The following is a 17,932-nucleotide window of genomic DNA, read 5'->3' on the forward strand; positions in this document are numbered from 1 at the left end:
CTCTTACATGTAGCTGTCCAGTTTTGTATTTTTGTTTTTTAACTAAGCTGTAGACGCTAGACTATACGGTACACAAGGAGATATCTAGTTCACCATCACATCCCCAGTGCTACATACTCATAGCTCATACCCAGTAAGCACTCAGTTACTAATTTGTTGAATGAGTGAATGGACAAATGAATGGAATTTTGAGAAAAGGCACTAACTGTGCAGCAAACCTGGACAGATGGGAATTTGCTGCATTTGTGTATACATATATGCCCTATTTTATTCACCAGTCTATTGATGTGTCCATTTAACTCACACTTTTCTTATAGTCTCTATGGCATCTTCTACCTCTTCTGTTCATGACTCTGAGGGCTTGTTTGAACCATGTCATCACCTCCTCATCTTTTTAAAGACAGATGCCTTGGAAATGTCAGCTATAAGCCTGTAAGCCCAGAAGTTAGCACCTTGGAATAGTTGCTAAGATAGTCTCTTTGCTCCCCAACAAGGAGGCAGCCAGTCTCTAAGGCTGGCCTCCTCATTTACCTCCAAACACCAAATCTAAATCCACCAACATCCTGTGGTTTGGGGGGTAAATTACTAAATCATATCTGCATACTGAGCTGATTTATAGAGATATGTTACTGAGAGCCTGTTGCCAAAACCTGGAGGAGTCATTTTGAGGCAAGTAGGAAGGATTGGCAGAGAGCCATCACATTCCCTTTCCCTCTATCGACCTTCCTTGGGAAATGCGTCTCATTTGTTTGTTTTCTGGTGAGAATTTGGGTGTTTTGACCATGGCCTATCACAAGGATTAAAAAATTCCATCTTGTGCTTAGTTTCTCTCTTGGATTACTAGCCCTATTAGAAAGCTTTATAAGGGAAAGAAACTGAGGTAGTTATTAATAACAGGGGGAGTAACATGGTGTTTGGAGGGAAAATAATTATATTCAGCTGTGTATTGGAATGTAAGAGACAGAGGAAGACTTGGGAAAAAAAAGAAAAGAAAACTGGCCTATTTAGTTCATTTAAAAAGGTATTACACATTCTCAATAACCTACTCTTAGGCAAAGGACTTCTGTTGAAGCCCTGCTGTGTGAAAACTAAAGTTTTAATTGAAAAGAGCATGGATTGAGCCAGTACTGTATCTAGTGAAGGCATTATCACTGCTGACTGCTCTCAGATACACTCTCATGTGATGCTGGAAGGTCTGCAGCGAGACTTGCAGCCCTGAGCATCGTTTAGCTTTGGCTGCAGGGCTGGCTGGGAACAACAGTGCCCAGCAGCCTTAGACCGGGGTCTGGGTAGTGGCAGAGGCTGACGTCACTGTGCCAGAATGAGTTGCAATCGCATGGCAAGTGGTGCAAAATGAGCTGCCTCCTATGTGGCAGCCACAGGGGCAGGTGTACAGTGCCTGGCACACCGCAGAAGGCTGGATATTAATGAAAGGGGACCAGTGTGGGCAGAGAAGGGTGAGAGTTTGGATCTGAAATAAATGTAGTGTTTCACTCATGTCCAAGGCCATTGAAGTTTCCTTGGCTCTGAAATTCAGGGGATACTGATGTATTAGTCAAGATGCTCCAGAGAAGCAGACTAACAGGATGTATATAATATATATAAGAGGAGACTTATTACAGGAATTGGCTCCAAGAGGAGAAGTTCCACAATCTGCTGTCTGCAAGCCGGAGAACCAAGGAGTCAGAGGTGTGATTCAGTCGAGTCTGAAGGCCTGGGAATTAGCCAGCGGCATACATAGGTCCTGATCTGATTCTGAAATCCAGAGGTCAGCAGTGCCAGAGTGATGTCCTAGAGCAGGAGAGGATGGCTGTCTCGGCTCCAGCCACGAGGGTGAACTTTGTCTGCTTTTTTGTTCTATTCAGGCCCTCAACTGATACCCACTCAGCTCACACTGGGGAGGGCCATCAGCTCTACTGAGTTGATCAATTCAAATGCTAATCTCTTTCAGAAACACCCTCACAGACATACCCAGAAATTTTGCCTTAACAGCTGTCTGGGCACCCCTGACCCCCTTAAGTTGATACATAAAATTAGCCATCACAGCTAATTAATTCTAAGTGCCTATGAAAACTCAAGGATGTATCCCCAGAGCCCCTTCTCCCTCTCCACTGTGAGCCCATCAGAAAGACCAGGCTCTGGCAGCAGAAAGAGTGAGGTGGAGGATTGATGGCAGGAGACACATTTAGACTGGATGGATGGCCATTGTTTGGGGCTGCATGAAGTTAGGATCCTTAGAAGAAAGGGGGTTTTCTGTGTTGTTGTTGCCTTCACCCCTCCCCAATCAGGAAGGAGTCTAAAAATGCATTTTGGATGAGAGATGAGCAGATTAGACCTAAGACTAAGACCCAAGAGCACTGAGGAGGGAAAGGCAGAGAGTGGGCTGGGGTGTGGGTTGGAACAGTTGTGCTGTTCATTTGATTTATGATTCTGGAGGAATTGTGGTTTAAGGGAAAGATGAGACCAGGAGGCAGAGTCCTGGCTTCTAGCCCTTCAGCTGCAATGACTTCATTGTTACCAGAACTGAGTCTGGAGCAGTCCCTGGATGTAGGGGCTTTAGATTGTTCAGAAAATAATGAGGTTGGTTCCCAAACATGGATTTGACAAGGAGCTTTCCTCAGTCTGAAGAAAAGAGGCAGAGAATGACTATGGTTGGCTCTCCATAAAGCTAAGTGTACTCAATTTAATGGATTCTTCTTTATTCTGAGATTGGGTATGTCTTACTTTTTTATGTTAAATTCCTTTCTTTTATGATGATAGAAGTAGATGGTGTTGGATTGTCTTTATTTTTTTTATGACTTGTCCAGACTAAAAAGTCAGCAACATTGTTTTAAATCCTCTAAGTTTGTTTTTGAAATTTTAATGGTACACAAAATCCATAATGTTTAGACCAGATAACCTTTGAAATTCCTTTAGCTTCTGACAGTTGGGGATTCTAACCTTTTCTTGCCACATATGATGGTGAGGTGAGGAACTCAAGGGTCAGCTTCTATTTGTATCCTGAAACAAGCTTGAGTTTTTTCCTGGAAAAATTGTAGTGCCAGTACATGAGTATTACAGATGCTTCAGCTTTTTCTTCAACAGAAATAAAACCTGAAGCATTACTGCAAGTCTTAATTTGACTAAAGTTAGAACTGAAATAGTGGAGAAACACTGTCCTACATTGCTAGTAGGAGAGTAAATCAGCCTAGTGGAGGAGTCAGTAGACATTCTGTAAAGGACCAGATAGTAAATATTTTAAGTTTTACAGGTCACGTGAAGTCTCTGTCATTTATTCTTCCCCTCCTCCCCTTTCTTCTTCTTTTTTTAAAACAACCCTTTAAAAATGTAGAAAACCTCTTTAGCTTACAGGCTGGATTTGGCCTATGGATCATAATTTGCCAAACTCTGATCTAGTATCTCTAGGGGGGGTGATTTGGCCCTCTTGGTCCAAGTTACAAATGCACGATTATCCATAGGCTGAGCAATTCCCCCACAGGAATCTCTCCTACAGATAGACTTGAATCTGTGCGAAATGGCCTATGTACCAAGTTACTCAGAGTAGCTTTTAAAATTCCAAAATACTGGAAACAACTTAAATATTCATTGATAGGAAGTTGTTAAATGGTAGAATATCCACACAGCAGAATGAGACATAGCTTTTTAAAAGAATGAGGTGGCTCTATATGGAATAAGGTGCTAAACAGTGTCTTTAGTGTAATACCATTTCTTCATTTAAAAAGAACAGTGTGTGTGTGTGTACACACAGACACAAGTGCTTGCATTTTCACATGCATAGAATACTGTTAATGATGGTTGCCACCGTGGAGGGTAATTGGGTATCTTAGGAATAGAGATGACAGGGAAAGTTATTTTTTACTTTATATTATTTTGAAACCTGTGTTTAATTACATGTGTGCATGTATCACCTGTTCAAAAAAAAAGTCAAATTTTAAAAATGGAACTGAAATGGGGGAAAAGTAGTAATTCTTGATGTGAGCAGATTCAGAGATGTTATTGCTTGAAATAGATCTGAATCTTTCTTCAATCCCAAGTGAACCTGAAAAACATACACATTTGGCTCCCTTCATACCAAGGTACTTTGACAGAATAATACTCTTTGGTCAGCTTTTGATCATCTAAGGTGGTAGAATACCCATCTCGGAGAGCTTGGGTTTCAGGGTATGCTGTTGGTAGTGTTCCTTCTGATTTTTAAAATTATCAGCAGTTGTGCTGCAGGCTGACCTGAAAAATGAATGTATGTGAAAAGAGTTTAGCTTGGTAACAAAATGAAATTCATAGCCATGGAGTGTTGGTGATGGGAGGTTCCCTGAGACCTGTGCATCCCCTTGGTTTTATCAGTGTCCTCAGAGCTATAGAGCCTCCCAAAGTCAGGCAGCCAGTGATGGCAAAGTCTTTAAGTCAGACTTACCCCAACTTTATATATGCTACTGACGTGGAGAAGGCTGCACCTCTAATAGGTGTTATTCTGTGTAGTCCCAATCCTCATTCTTCTATATTCCTCACTCACTAAAAGGCAGAGATGTGCACCATGGTTCCCCAGTAGTCTCTCTCCACTGAGTCATCTGCAGCCATGTCTCTGAGGTCTGCCACAGAGTCTCTCTTCTCTCCCTTCCCTGCCTTCCCAACTGGGACATCGTCAAATGGCTCACTTAGCAGATCCTGCTCCTTACCCTGACCAAAAGGCCCCGCTGCTGCTGTGGGTCGCCGGGACAGCTCAAGTGTTAGGGCAGAAAAGACCACCGTCTCTTCTGGAGCTGACTTGTGCCCCCACACTGCGGTAGGGAGATGTGAGGGGAAAGGATACAGGGTCACTGATGTTTAGACAGAATGAGCTGAAGACAGAGGGGATACAGTGTGGTAGATCACAAGGATGGCCAGTTCTCTCCCCTCTCCCTATATCCATGCCTGTTTCAGTTATTTTCACTAAAGAGGCAGAGCCTGTTTCCTCACCCCTTGAGTTGGCCTGGCCTTGTGACTTTGATTTTGGTCAATAGCAGCTCTGATAGTGATGAATGGTATGCCAGCTCCAAGCCTAGGCCTGCAAGTTTCAGTTTTCTCTTTGCACTTACATCATGCCTCGTGAACATTTTCTGAGCAGAGGCACATGACTCTAGTTTTCCCAGCCAACAATTTCCTAAGTCAGCAAACAACCAGCTGACCCCAGGATGATAATTGCACCAGGATAATTAATCCCAGCCAAGATCAGCAGAGCCATCTAACTGACCACCACACCTAACAGTAAGAGCTATAAGCATTTACTTTTGTATGTCAATAATGTTTTTAGATTGCTTTTTCTACAGCATTATTGTGAAAGCATATACATATATACATATGTGGTTGGTGGGAAATGGACAGGTGTTCAGATATGGAGAAACCAAGGTTTTCTTTTCCCCTCCTATATAATACTGTCTGAAAACATGAAGAAGTGTTTCTGGTATGGCAGAACAAAACAAAACAAAATGACAAAAAGCCAGAGCTAGTCCAAGTCCCAGTATCAGGAAGTATTGTATAGTTGGTGATGTATGTACTACAAAGGAAAAACAAATCCTTAGGCAAGGACTACATCTGGAAATGTCAGTACTATAGAATACTAGCATTTCAAAGATTCTCCTCCCTTCCTTTTCTGTACACTGTTGGACTTAATCTTTTGGGATTTTTGACCTCTTACCATTGGATAACAGGTTACTGTTGCAATTTTACTAATGACTTAAATTTTCAAGTATCAGGCAATTCCCATGTTATGTAATTGCCATCACACACAAGTAAAGAGCTATCCTAGTCATATGATTTTTAAAATCTGAGATAAAGCACATGAAAAAGTTAAAAAAGAAACTCTAATAGAGAAATTCAGGATGTTGGCATAACACTTTTTATTTTTATTTTTGAAATAAGTTAGGCTCCTTTTATTCCCACTGCACTGAGCCTGTGGCAGCCTGGCGCCATGCCTGCTTGCAAGCCTGCCTCTTTAACTGTGGCTGCATTTGGCCACCCTGCGAACCCCCTTGCCTTGCTGCTTGTGCCCATGTTTGGAGCCCAGCAGCAACCTGTGCTGCCCAGGCCACCCCCGCCGCTGCTGTTGCCTGCTTTTGGCCTTGAGCTTGAACTTGGAGGCGTTCTTGTTGCCCATGCAGAAGGAGCCAGAGGCCCCCTTGCCGGTCACGTGCTTGAGAATGCCCTTGTCCACCAGTCCCTTGAGCGCTCGCTTGAAGCGCCAGGCATTGCGAGTCATGTTGTAACCCATGGTGGTGACGGCCTTCTTCAGGGTGGCCAGGGATACGTGGGTGTGTGCCCCCTTGTTTGCCACAACCCCCAGAATCACCTTGGAGATGCTGGGCTTCCGGTGGCCTTTGGGGCAGGCATGGTGGTCAGTCTCATTCTCTCTCGGGAGTCCGGACGTACTGGCCTGCCTGCTGGTGCTCAAAGCAGTGTTTGAGGCCAAGGGTAAAGATGGCGGGGACAATGAAGTGTCATTCTGCATCTCTCCCTGGGGAGGATGAAGGGAACTGGGTGCGAGGTCCTCCAGGATGGCAGCTAGAAGTCTCCACCGGGTTGCTCCTTGGTGGATGAGGTGCCTCCCAGCTCCTGCTCCCCTCAGAGGCTTCCTTGAAAGGCTTCAATCTGGGCCTTTCCCTGGTGGCTAGGGAGGACCAAGGATGATCCCCCACATGGGCCTCAGGAGACTTGTGCCTCAAGCTCAGGGGCTGGTGAGGTTATCTCTTGATGACCTCAGGGGGACATTGTGAGGCCACCAGAATCCTGTGAGGCTCACAATAGCCCCATGGTTCCGCCCTGGAGGCAGATTCCAGGTAGTGAGCATGGCATGTACTCTGGGAAGAAGGACTGAGTCTATGTACTACAAAGGAAAAACAAACCCTTGCATGCCAGACCATTTCAGGGTGCTCTGAGACCCCAGTTTTAAACCCCTTTTGGTCCCACCATCTCAACACTTTGGGTCAAGGACTACAAACATTTTTAGAATCAGAATTATACCAAAATTCATTAATTTTTATGAGGAATATATTTTCCAGAGTGGCCAGAAATGTAATTCCTTGATCCACCTAACTCCCTTTAATTCCTTGATCAACTTTATACACAAAGCAATGAAAAGGCTTTGCTTTTTTATTATTTTTTCATGTCTATTTCATAGAATTTTCTCCCATTGGGATCAGTGACTCTCTGTGTAAATTTTACAGGGAGGATTTTATTCCACAGTTCTGAACCTGTGCAAAATCTGATCACTGATGTATTCTGCTATTTTGGTTATTTTCTTCTGACTAGCAATTTCCACCACAGCCACCTTTCCTGGGTCAGTTATGTAGTTCTGACAGGGTCAAAAAAATCTGCTCCTTCCATCAATTTTGAATCAATAACCAGTTTTACCATGTGCAATATTAGTCCTTGCTGGATAGGATTTTGTATTGATTTATTTCTACAAAATCCAATTTTTTTTTAGCTTATTCAATGTCTGCCATTTTTCAAATTATCCACAACTCATGATTCTGCTGTCTATGTCAGATTTTTTTTTTGTTATCATTAATCTACAATTACATGAAGAACATTATGTTTACTAGGGTCCCCCCTTCACCAAGTCCCCCCCACAAACCCCATTACAGTCACTGACCATCAGTGTAGTAAGATGCTGTAGAATCACTACTTGTCTTCTCTGTGTTGCACAGCCCTCCCCATGCCCCCTGCCCCACATCATACATGCTAATCGTAATGCCCCCTTTCTTTTTCACCACCCTTATCCCTCCCTTCCCACCCATCCTCCCCAGTCCATTTTCCTTTGGTAACTGTTAGTCCATTCATGGGATCTGTGATTCTGCTGCTGTTTTGTCCCTTCAGTTTTTCTTTGTTCTTACACTCCACATATGAGTGAAATCATTTGGTACTTGTCTTTCTCTGCCTGGCTTATTTCACTGAGCATAATACCCTCTAGCTCCATCCATGTTGTTGCAAATGGTAGGATTTGTTTTCTTCTTATAGCTAAATAATATTCCATTGTGTATATGTACCATATATTCTTTATCCATTCATCTACTGACGGACACTTAGGTTGCTTCCATTTCTTGGCTATTGTAAATAGTGCTGTGATAAACATCGGGGTGCATCTGTCTTTTTCAAACTGGGCTGCTGCATTCTTAGGGTAGATTCCTTAAAGTGGATTTCCTAGGTCAAATGGTATTTTTATTTTGAGCTTTTTGAGGAACCTCCATACTGCTTTTCATAGTGGTTGAACTAGTTTACATTCCCACCAGCAGTGTAGGAGGGTTCCCCTTTCTCCACAACCTCGCCAACATTTGTTGTTGTTTGTCTTTTGGATGGTAGCCATCCTAACTGGTGTGAGGTGATATCTCATTGTGGTTTTAATTTGCATTTCTCTGATGACTAGTGATGTGGAGCATCTTTTCATGTGTCTGTTGGTCATCTGAATTTCTTCTTTGGAGAACTGTCTGTTCAGCTCCTCTGCCCATTTTTTTTTTTTTTAGATAATTATTTTTTATTGAAGGGTAGTTGACGCACAGTATTACATTACATTAGTTTCAAGTGTACAACACAGTGATAAAACATTTATATACATAATTCTAGGTTCCAGCTATCACCCTACCAAGCTGTTACAATATCTTGACTATATTCCTTATGCTATACATTACATCCCGGTTACTTATTTATTTTACCATTGGAAGTCTGTCCTTTTTTTTTTTTGTGAGGGCATCTCTCATATTTATTGATCAAATGGTTGTTAACGACAATAAAATTCTGTATAGGGGACTCAATGCTCAATGCACAATCATTAATCCACCCCAAGCCTAATTTTCATCAGTCTCCAATCTTCTGAGGCATAACAAACAAGTTCTTACATGTAGAACAAATTCTTACATAATGAATAAGTTACATAGTGAACAGTACAAGGGCAGTCATCACAGAAACTTTCGGTTTTGCTCATGCATTATGAACTACAAACAGTCAGTTCAAATATGAATACTCATTTGGTTTTTATACTTGATTTATATGTGGATACCACATTTCTCTATTATTATTTTTTTTAATAAAATGTTGAAGTGGTAGGTAGATACAAGATAAAGGTAGAAAACACAGTTTAGTGTTGTAAGAGAGCAAATGTAGATGATCAGGTGTGTGCCTGTAGACTATGTGTTAATCCAAGCTAGACAAGGGCAATAAAACATCCACGTATGCAGAAGATTTCTCTCAGAACAGGGGGGATGAGGTTCTAAGCCTCACCTCTGTTGATCCCCAATTTCTCACCTGATGACTCCCCTGCGACTGTGCCTGTCTTAGGTTGTTCCTCCCTTGAGGAATCTTATCCGTCTCTGGCTAACCAGTCATCTTCCGGGGCCATACAGGGAAATGTAAAGTTGGTAAGTGAGAGAGAAGTCTTATTGTTTGAAATGGTTAGTTTTTTATTTCTTTGCATATTTATGCCCTGTAGCTTCTATGCCCAGCATTTGTCTTGAGGTATCTTTACTACTTGGAAGAATTATGATACTCGGTAAATTTGATATGAGGCATGAATTCTATTTAGGCGTTGTAATTAGGAAGGAAGAAGAAAAGCTATAGAAGTAGCAGGCGGAAGAAAACATGGGAAGATTGATTATTTCTTTGACGTATCTTCTTGTAGAGTAACTTCAGCTTGTATAGGTTTTAAGCTACTACTTAAATTGCGCACACACATTAACATAATAGGAGTATAGTTACATAACCAAAGCATATCTGTAATTACCAGCCATCTCCAGTGAAACCAAGAAAACCAGTTAGGCACCTTAGGCATTTGTGAAAACTTATCTATGATATGGTGGATATTGTCCAACTGAACTTGAACAGTCTGAGAGAAATCAGACAAATTAAAACAACCCATTCCTGGGGAATGTTCACATCCTTATGTTCTTTTAACAGTAAATAGTCTGTAGTTGTAAGATTTTGGAGCGCTACAATTTGCACTTCTCCTAATTCTTGGTTGAGTTCCAACAGTATAGATCCAGTCAAATTTGTTGTTTTACTGTATGCACAGGCCAGCTTAGATATCTCCTTCATTCCCATGGCAAGTCCAGGAGCTGGTGGGATGAGTGCATCTACAGCTGTAGCAGTGCGTGGATCTTTGTTGGGGTTTTTTGATGATCATCTTCTGGCATGAGTCTTCCAGAGAGTGCTGATGTTGGAAGTTCTTTTTCATATCGTATCTTAGTTCATTTTCGGGGTAGCCCAATTAGGCTTTGATCTTCTGTATAAACTCAAACAGACCCTTTGCCTACACTTTTATATGCCCTTTATACTCTTGTGTAGAACTCATTGGAGGTTAGCACACAGGAACTGCCCTTCTTTTGTTTTGTTTTGTTTTGTTTTGCTTTGTTTTTGGTATCACTAATCTACACTTACATGACGAATATTATGTTTACTAGGCTCTCCCCTATACCAGGTCTCCCCTATAAACCCCTTTACAGTCACTGTCCATCAGCATAGCAAAATGTTGTAGAATCACTACTTGCCTTCTCTGTGTTGTACAGCCCTCCCTTTTCTCCCACCCCCCCATGCATGTTAATCTTAATACCCCCCTACTTCTCCCCCCACCCCTTATCCCTTCCTACCCACCCATCCTCCCCAGTCCCTTTCCCTTTGGTACCTGTTAGTCCATTCTTGAGTTCTGTGATTCTGCTGCTGTTTTGTTCCTTCAGTTTTTCCTTTGTTCTTATATTCCACAGATAAGTGAAATCATTTGGTATTTCTCTTTCTCCACTTGGCTTGTTTCACTGAGCATAATACCCTCCAGCTCCATCCATGTTGCTGCAAATGATTGGATTTGCCCTTTTCTTATGGCTGAGTAGTATTCCATTGTGTATATGTACCACATCTTCTTTATCCATTCATCTATCGATGGACATTGAGGTTGCTTCCAATTCTTGGCTATTGTAAATAGTGCTGCGATAAACATAGGGGTGCACTGATCTTTCTCATACTTGATTGCTGCATTCTTAGGGTAAATTCCTAGGAGTGCAATTCCTGGGTCAAATGGTAAGTCTTTTTTGAGCATTTTGATGTACCTCCATACTGCTTTCCACAATGGTTGAACTAACTTACATTCCCACCAGCAGTGTAGGAGGGTTCCCCTTTCTCCACAGCCTCGCCAACATTTGTTGTTGTTTGTCTTTTGGATGGCAGCCATCCTTACTGGTGTGAGGTGATACCTCATTGTAGTTTTCATTTGCATTTCTCTGATAATTAGTGATGTGGAGCATCTTTTCATGTGTCTGTTGGCCATCTGTATTTCTTTTTTGGAGAACTGTCTGTGCAGTTCCTCTGCCCATTTTTTAATTGTGTTATTTGTTTTTTGTTTGTTGAGGCGTGTGAGCTCTTTATATATTCTGGACGTCAAGCCTTATCGGATGTGTCATTTTCAAATATATTCTCCCATACTGTAGGGTTCCTTTTTGTTCTATTGATGATGTCTTTTGCTGTACAGAAGCTTTTCAGCTAAATATAGTCCCACTTATTCATTCTTGCTGTTGTTTTCATTGCCCGGGGAGATATGTTCAAGAAGACTTCACCCATGTTTATGTCTAAGAGGTTTTTGCCTATGTTTTCTTCCAAGAGTTTAATGGTTTCATGACTTACATTCAGGTCTTTGATCCATTTTGAGTTTACTTTTGTATATGGGGTTAGACAATGGTCCAGTTTCATTCTCCTACATGTAGCTGTCCAGTTTTGCCAGCACCATCTGTTGAAGAGACTGTCATTTCGCCATTGTATGTCCATGGCTCCTTTATCAAATATTAATTAACCATATATGTCTGGGTTAATGTTGGGAGTCTCTAGTCTGTTCTGTTGTTCTGTGGCTCTGCTCTTGTGCCAGTACCAAATTGTCTTGATTACTATGGCTTTATAGTAGAGCTTGAAGTTGGGGAGTGAGATCCCCCCTACTTTATTCTTCTTTCTCAGGATTGCTTTGGCTATTCGGGGTCTTTGGTGTTTCCATATGAATTTTTGAATTATTTGTTCCAGGTCATTGAGGAATGTTGCTGGTAATGTGATAGGGATTGCATCAAATCTGTATATTGCTTTGGGCAGGATGGCCATTTTGACGATATTAATTCTTCCTAGCCACGAGCATGGGATGAGTTTCCATCTGTTAGTGTCCCCTTTAATTTCTCTTAAGAGTGACTTGTAGTTTTCAGAGTATAAGTCTTTCACTTCCTTGGTTAGGTTTATTCCTAGGTATTTTATTTTTTTTGATGTAATTGTGAATGGAGTTGTTTTCCTGATTTCTCTTTCTGTTGGTTCTTGTTAGTGTATAGGAAAGCCACAGATTTCTGTGTATTGATTTTGTATCCTGCAACTTTGCTGTATTCCGATGTCAGTTCTAGTAGTTTTGGGGTGGAGTCTTTAGGGTTTTTTATGTACAGTCTCATGTCATCTGCAAATAGTGACAGTTTAACTTCTTCTTTACCAATCTGGATTCCTTGTATTTCTTTGTTTTGTCTGATTGGCATGGCTAGGACCTCCAGTACTATGTTAAGTAACAGTGGGGAGAGTGGGCATCCCTTTCTAGTTCCCGATCTCAGAGGAAATGCTTTCAGCTTCTCGCTGTTCAGTATAATGTTCGCTGTGGGTTTATCATAGATGGCCTTTATTATGTTGAGGTACTTGCCCTCTATTCCCATTTTGCTGAGAGTTTTTATCATGAATGGATGTTGAACTTTGTCAAATGCTTTTTCAGCATCTATGGAGATGATCATGTGGTTTTTGTCTTTCTTTTTGTTGATGTGGTGGATGATGTTGATGGACTTTTGAATGTTGTACCATCCTGCATCCCTGGGATGAATCCCACTTGGTCATGGTGTATGATCCTTTTGATGTATTTTTGAATTCGGTTTGCTAATATTTTGTTGAGTATTTTTGCATCTACGTTCATCACGGATATTCATCTGTAGTTTTCTTTTTTGGTGGGATCTTTTCCTGGTTTTGGTATTAGGGTGATGTTAGCTTCATGGAATGAGTTTGGAAGTATCCCCTCCTCCTCTATTTTTTGGAAAACTTTAAGGAGAATGGGTATTATGTCTTCCCTGTATGTCTGATAAAATTCCGAGGTAAATCCATCTGGCCCGGGGGTTTTGTTCTTTGGTAGTTTTTTGATTACCACTTCAATTTCGTTGCTGGTTATTGGTCTGTTTAGATTTTCTGTTTCTTTCTGGGTCAATCTTGGAAGGTTGTATTTTTCTAGGAAGTTGTCCATTTCTCCTAGGTTTCCCAGCTTGTTAGGATATAGGTTTTCATAGTATTCTCTAATAACTCTTTGTATTTCTGTGGGGTCCATCATGATTTTTCCTTTCTCGTTTCTGATACTGTTGATTTGTGTTGACTCTCTTTTCTTCTTAATAAGTCTGGCTAGAGGCTTATCTATTTTGTTTATTTTCTCGAAGAACCAGCTCTTGGTTTCATTGATTTTTGCTATTGTTTTATTCTTAATTTTATTTATTTCTTCTCTGATCTTTATTATGTCCCTCCTTCTGCTGACCTTAGGCGTCATCTGTTCTTCTTTTTCCAATTTCGATAATTGTGACATTAGACCATTCATTTGGGATTGCTCTTCCTTTTTTAAATATGCTTGGATTGCTATATACTTTCCTTTTAAGACTGCTTTTGCTGCGTCCCACAGAAGTTGGGGCTTAGTGTTGTTGTTGTCATTTGTTTCCATATATTGCTGGATCTCCATTTTGATTTGGTCATTGATCCATTGATTATTTAGGAGCGTGTTGTTTAGCCTCCATGTGTTTGTGAGCCTCTTTGCTTTCTTTGTACAGTTTATTTCTAGTTTTATGCCTTTGTGGTCTGAAAAGTTGGTTGGTAGGATTTCAATCTTTTGGAATTTTCTGAGGCTCTTTTGTGGCCTAGTATGTGGTCTATTCTGGAGAATGTTCCATGTGCACTTGAGAAGAATGTATATCCCGCTGCTTTTGGATGTAGAGTTCTATAGATGTCTATTAGGTCCATCTGCTCTACTGTGTTGTTCAGTGTTCCGTGTCCTTACTTACTTTCTGCCCGGTGTATCTATCCTTTGGGGTGAGTGGTGTGTTGAAGTCTCCTAGAATGAATGCATTGCAGTCTATATCCCCCTTTAGTTCTGTTAGTATTTGTTTCACATATGCTGGTGCTCCTGTGTTGGGTGCATATATATTTAGAATGCTTATATTCTCTTGTTTGACTGAGCCCTTTATCATTATGTAGTGTCCTTCTTTATCTCTTGTTACTTTCTTTGTTTTGAAGTCTATTTTGTCTGATATTAGTACTGCAACCCCTGCTTTCTTCTAACTGTTGTTTGCTTGAAATATGTTTTTCCATCCCTTGACTTTTAGTCTGTACATGTCTTTGGGTTTGAGGTGAGTTTCTTGTAAGCAGCATATAGATGGGTCTTGCTTTTTTATCCATTCTGTTACTCTGTGTCTTTTGATTGGTGCATTCAACCCATTAACATTTAGGGTGACTATTGAAAGATATGTACTTATTGCCATTGCAGGCTTTAAATTCGTGGTTACCAAAGGTTCAAGGTTAGCCTCTTTAGTACCTTACTGCCTAACTTAGCTCGCTTATTGACCTGTTATATACACTGTCTGGAGATTCTTTTCTTCTCTCCCTTCTTGTTCCTCCTCCTCGATTCTTCATATGTTGGGTGTTTTGTGCTGTGCTCTGTCTAGGAGTGCTCCCATCTAGAGCAGTCCCTGTAAGATGTTCTGTAGAGGTGGTTTGTGGAAAGCAAATTCCCTCAGCTTTGTTTGTCTGGGAATTGTTTAATCCCACCGTCATATCTGAATCATAGTCGTGCTGGATACAGTATCCTTTGTTCAAGGCCCTTCTGTTTCATTGTATTAAATATATCATGCCATTCTCTTCTGGCCTGTAGGGTTTCTATCGAGAAGTCTGATGTTAGCCTGATGGGTTTTCCTTTATAGGTGACCTTTTTCTCTCTAGCTGCCTTTAAAACTCTTTCTTTGTCCTTGATCTTTGCCATTTTAATTATTATGTGTCTTGGTGTTGTCCTTCTTGGATCCTTTCTGTTGGGGGTTCTGTGTATTTCCGTGGTCTGTTCGATTATTTCCTCCCCCAGTTTGGGGAAGTTTTCAGCAATTATTTCTTCTTAAATACTTTCCATCTCTTTTCCCCTCTCTGTTCTTCTTCTGGGTCCCCTATAATACATATATTGTTCCTTTTGGATTGGTCACACAGTTCCCTTAATATTGTTTCATTCCTGGAGATCCTTTTGTCTCTCTCTATGTCAGCTTCTATGCATTCCTGTTCTCTGATTTCAATTCCATCAATGGCCTCCTGCATTCTATCCATTCTGCTTATAAACCCTTCCAGAGTTTGTTTCATTTCTGCGATCTCCTTTCTGGCATCTGTGATCTACCTCCGGACTTCATCCCATTTCTCTTGCGTATTTCTCTGCATCTCTGTCAGCATGTTTATGATTCTTATTTTGAATTCTTTTTCAGGAAGACTGGTTAGGTCTGTCTCCTTCTCTGGTGTTGTCTCTGTGATCTTTGTCAGCCTGTAGCTTTGCCTTTTCATGGTGATAGGAATAGTTTGCAGAGCTGCGACGAGTGACGGCTGGAAGAACTTCCCTTCTTGTTGGTTTGTGGCCCTCCTCTCCTGGGAGAACAGCGACCTCTAGTGGCTTTTGCTGCGCAGCTGCGCGCAGACAGGGTTTCTGCTTCCTGCCCGGCTGCTATGGAGTTAATCTCCGCTGTTGTTGTGGGCGTGGCCTGGCTCCGGCAGCTACTCCAAAGTGGTGGAGTCGCGTTGGAGCAGGAGCGGCTGGGAGGCTATTTATCTCCGTAAGGGGCCTCCCTGCTCCCTGCAGCCCAGGGGTTAGGTTGCCCAGAGATCCCCGGATTCCCTACCTCTGGATTAAGTGTCCCGCCCTGCCCCTTTAAGACTTCCAAAAAGCACCCGCCAAAACAAAACAACGACCACCAAAAAAAAAAAGAAAAAAATAATTTTTTTTAATTTAAAAAAAGGTGGTCGCTCGTTTTTCTTTATTCTCCGGTGCCAGCCTCAGGCCTCTGCTCACCGGTCTTGCTGCCCTGTTTCCCTAGTATTGGGGTCCCTATCCCTTTAAGACTTCCAAAAAGCGCTCGCCAAAACAAAACAGCAAAAAAAAAAAATGTCGCACGCCTTTCTTATGTCCTCCGGCACCCGGCCTCCAGTGCCCGCTCACTGTTCTTGCTGCCCTGTTTCCCTAGCATCCAGGGCCCCCTGGGCACGTACTGTGTCTGCACTCTGGCCCGGATGGCTGGGGCTGGGTGTTCGGCAGTCCTGGGCTCCGTCTCCCTCCCGCTCTGCCTGCTCTTCTCCCGCCGGGAGCTGGGGGCAGGGGCACTCGGCTCCCGCGGGGCCGGGGCTTGTATCTTACCCCCTTCGCGAGGCGCTAGGTTCTCTCAGGTGCGGATGTGGTCTGGATATTGTCCTGTGTCCTCTGGTCTTTATTCTAGGAAGGGTTGTCTTTGCTATATTTTCATAGATATATGTTGTTTTGGGAGGAGATTTCCGCTGCTCTACTCACGCCGCCGTCTTCCGCCTCCCTTCTCTCCTCTGCCCATTTTTTAATTGGATTATTTGCTTTTTGTTTGTTGAGGTGTGTGAGCTCTTTATGTATTTTGGATGTGAAGCTTTTATTGGATCTGTCATTTATGAATATATTCCCCATACTGTAGGATGCCTTTTTGTTTGATTGATGGTGTCCTGCTGTACAGAAGTTTTTCAGCTTGATGTAGTCCCACTTGTTCATTTTTGCTTTTGTTTTCCTTGCATGGGGAGATATGTTCATGTAGAAGTCACTCATGTTCATGTCCAAGAGATTTTTGCCTATGTTTTTTTCTAAGAGTTTTGTGGTTTCATGACTTACATTCAGGTCTTTGGTCCATTTTGAATTTACTTTTGTGTATGGGGTTAGACAGTGATCCAGTTTCATTCTCTTACATGTAGCTGTCCAGTTTTGCCAGCACCATCTGTTGAAGAGACTGTCATTTCCCCATTGTATGTCCATGGCTCCTTTATCATTTATTAATTAACCATATGTGTTTGGGTTAATGTCTGGAGTCTCTATTCTGTTCCACTGGTCTGTGGCTGTGTTCTTGTGCCAGTACCAAATTGTCTTGATTACTGTGGCTTCGTAGTAGAGCTTGAAGTTGGGGAGCGAGATCCCCCCCACTTTATTCTTTCTTCTCAGGATTGCTTTGGCTATTCGGGGTCTTTGGTGGTTCAATATGAATTTTAGAACTATTTGTTCTAGTTTGTTGAAGAATGCTGTTGGTAATTTGATAGGGATTGCTTCAAATCTGTATATTGCTTTGGGCAGATGGCCATTTTGACAATATTAATTCTTCCTAGCCAGGAGCATGGGATTGAGTTTACATTTCTTAGTGTCCTCTTTAATTTCTCTTAAGAGTGTCCTATAGTTTTCAGGGTATAGGTCTTTCACTTCCTTGGTTAGGTTTATTCCTAGGTATTTTATTCTTTTTGATGCAATTGTGAATGGAATTGTTCTCCTGATTTCTCTTTCTGTTCGTTCATTGTTAGTGTACAGCAAAGTCACAGATTTCTGTGTGTTAATTTTGTATCCTGCAACTTTGCTGTATTCTGATATCAGTTCTAGTAGTTTTGGAGTGGAGTCTTTAGGGTTTTTTATATACAATATCATGTCATCTGCAAATAGTGACAGTTTAACTTCTTCTTTACCAATCTGGATTACTTGTATTTCTTTGTTTTGTCTAATTGCCATGGCTAGGACCTCCAGTACTATGTTAAGTAACAGTGGGGAGAGTGGGTATCCCTGTTTTGTTCCCAATCTCAGAGGAAAAGCTTTCAGCTTCTCGCTGCTCAGTATGATGTTAGCTGTGGGTTTAGCATATATGGTCTTTAT

The 17,932-nt window shown here is 41.7% G+C and overlaps 2 protein-coding genes across 7 annotated transcripts in view; one reads left to right on the plus strand and one right to left on the minus strand.

Annotated features, from left to right (window-relative positions):
- TMCC3 (transmembrane and coiled-coil domain family 3) overlaps positions 1-17,932 on the plus strand; it is a 271,029-nt gene that overhangs the window by 17,596 nt on the left and 235,501 nt on the right. The window contains exon 1 of one of the 6 annotated variants that reach the window (XM_057486506.1): positions 2,525-2,713. The exons of the other annotated variants lie outside the window; for them this stretch is intronic. The gene's annotated coding sequence lies outside the window, so the exon portion shown is untranslated. Of the gene's footprint in view, positions 1-2,524; positions 2,714-17,932 lie in introns of those variants that run through there. 6 annotated transcript variants of the gene reach the window in all.
- On the minus strand, positions 3,796-7,682 carry LOC118915372 (spermatid-specific linker histone H1-like protein). Its single transcript, XM_057486509.1, has one exon. The coding sequence runs from the start codon at positions 6,479-6,481 to the stop codon at positions 5,969-5,971; it is 513 nt and encodes a 170-aa protein (XP_057342492.1). The 5' UTR covers positions 6,482-7,682; the 3' UTR covers positions 3,796-5,968.

Source organism: Manis pentadactyla, chromosome 10 (genome assembly GCF_030020395.1).
Source record: "Manis pentadactyla isolate mManPen7 chromosome 10, mManPen7.hap1, whole genome shotgun sequence".
NCBI classification, from domain to species: Eukaryota; Metazoa; Chordata; class Mammalia; order Pholidota; family Manidae; genus Manis; species Manis pentadactyla.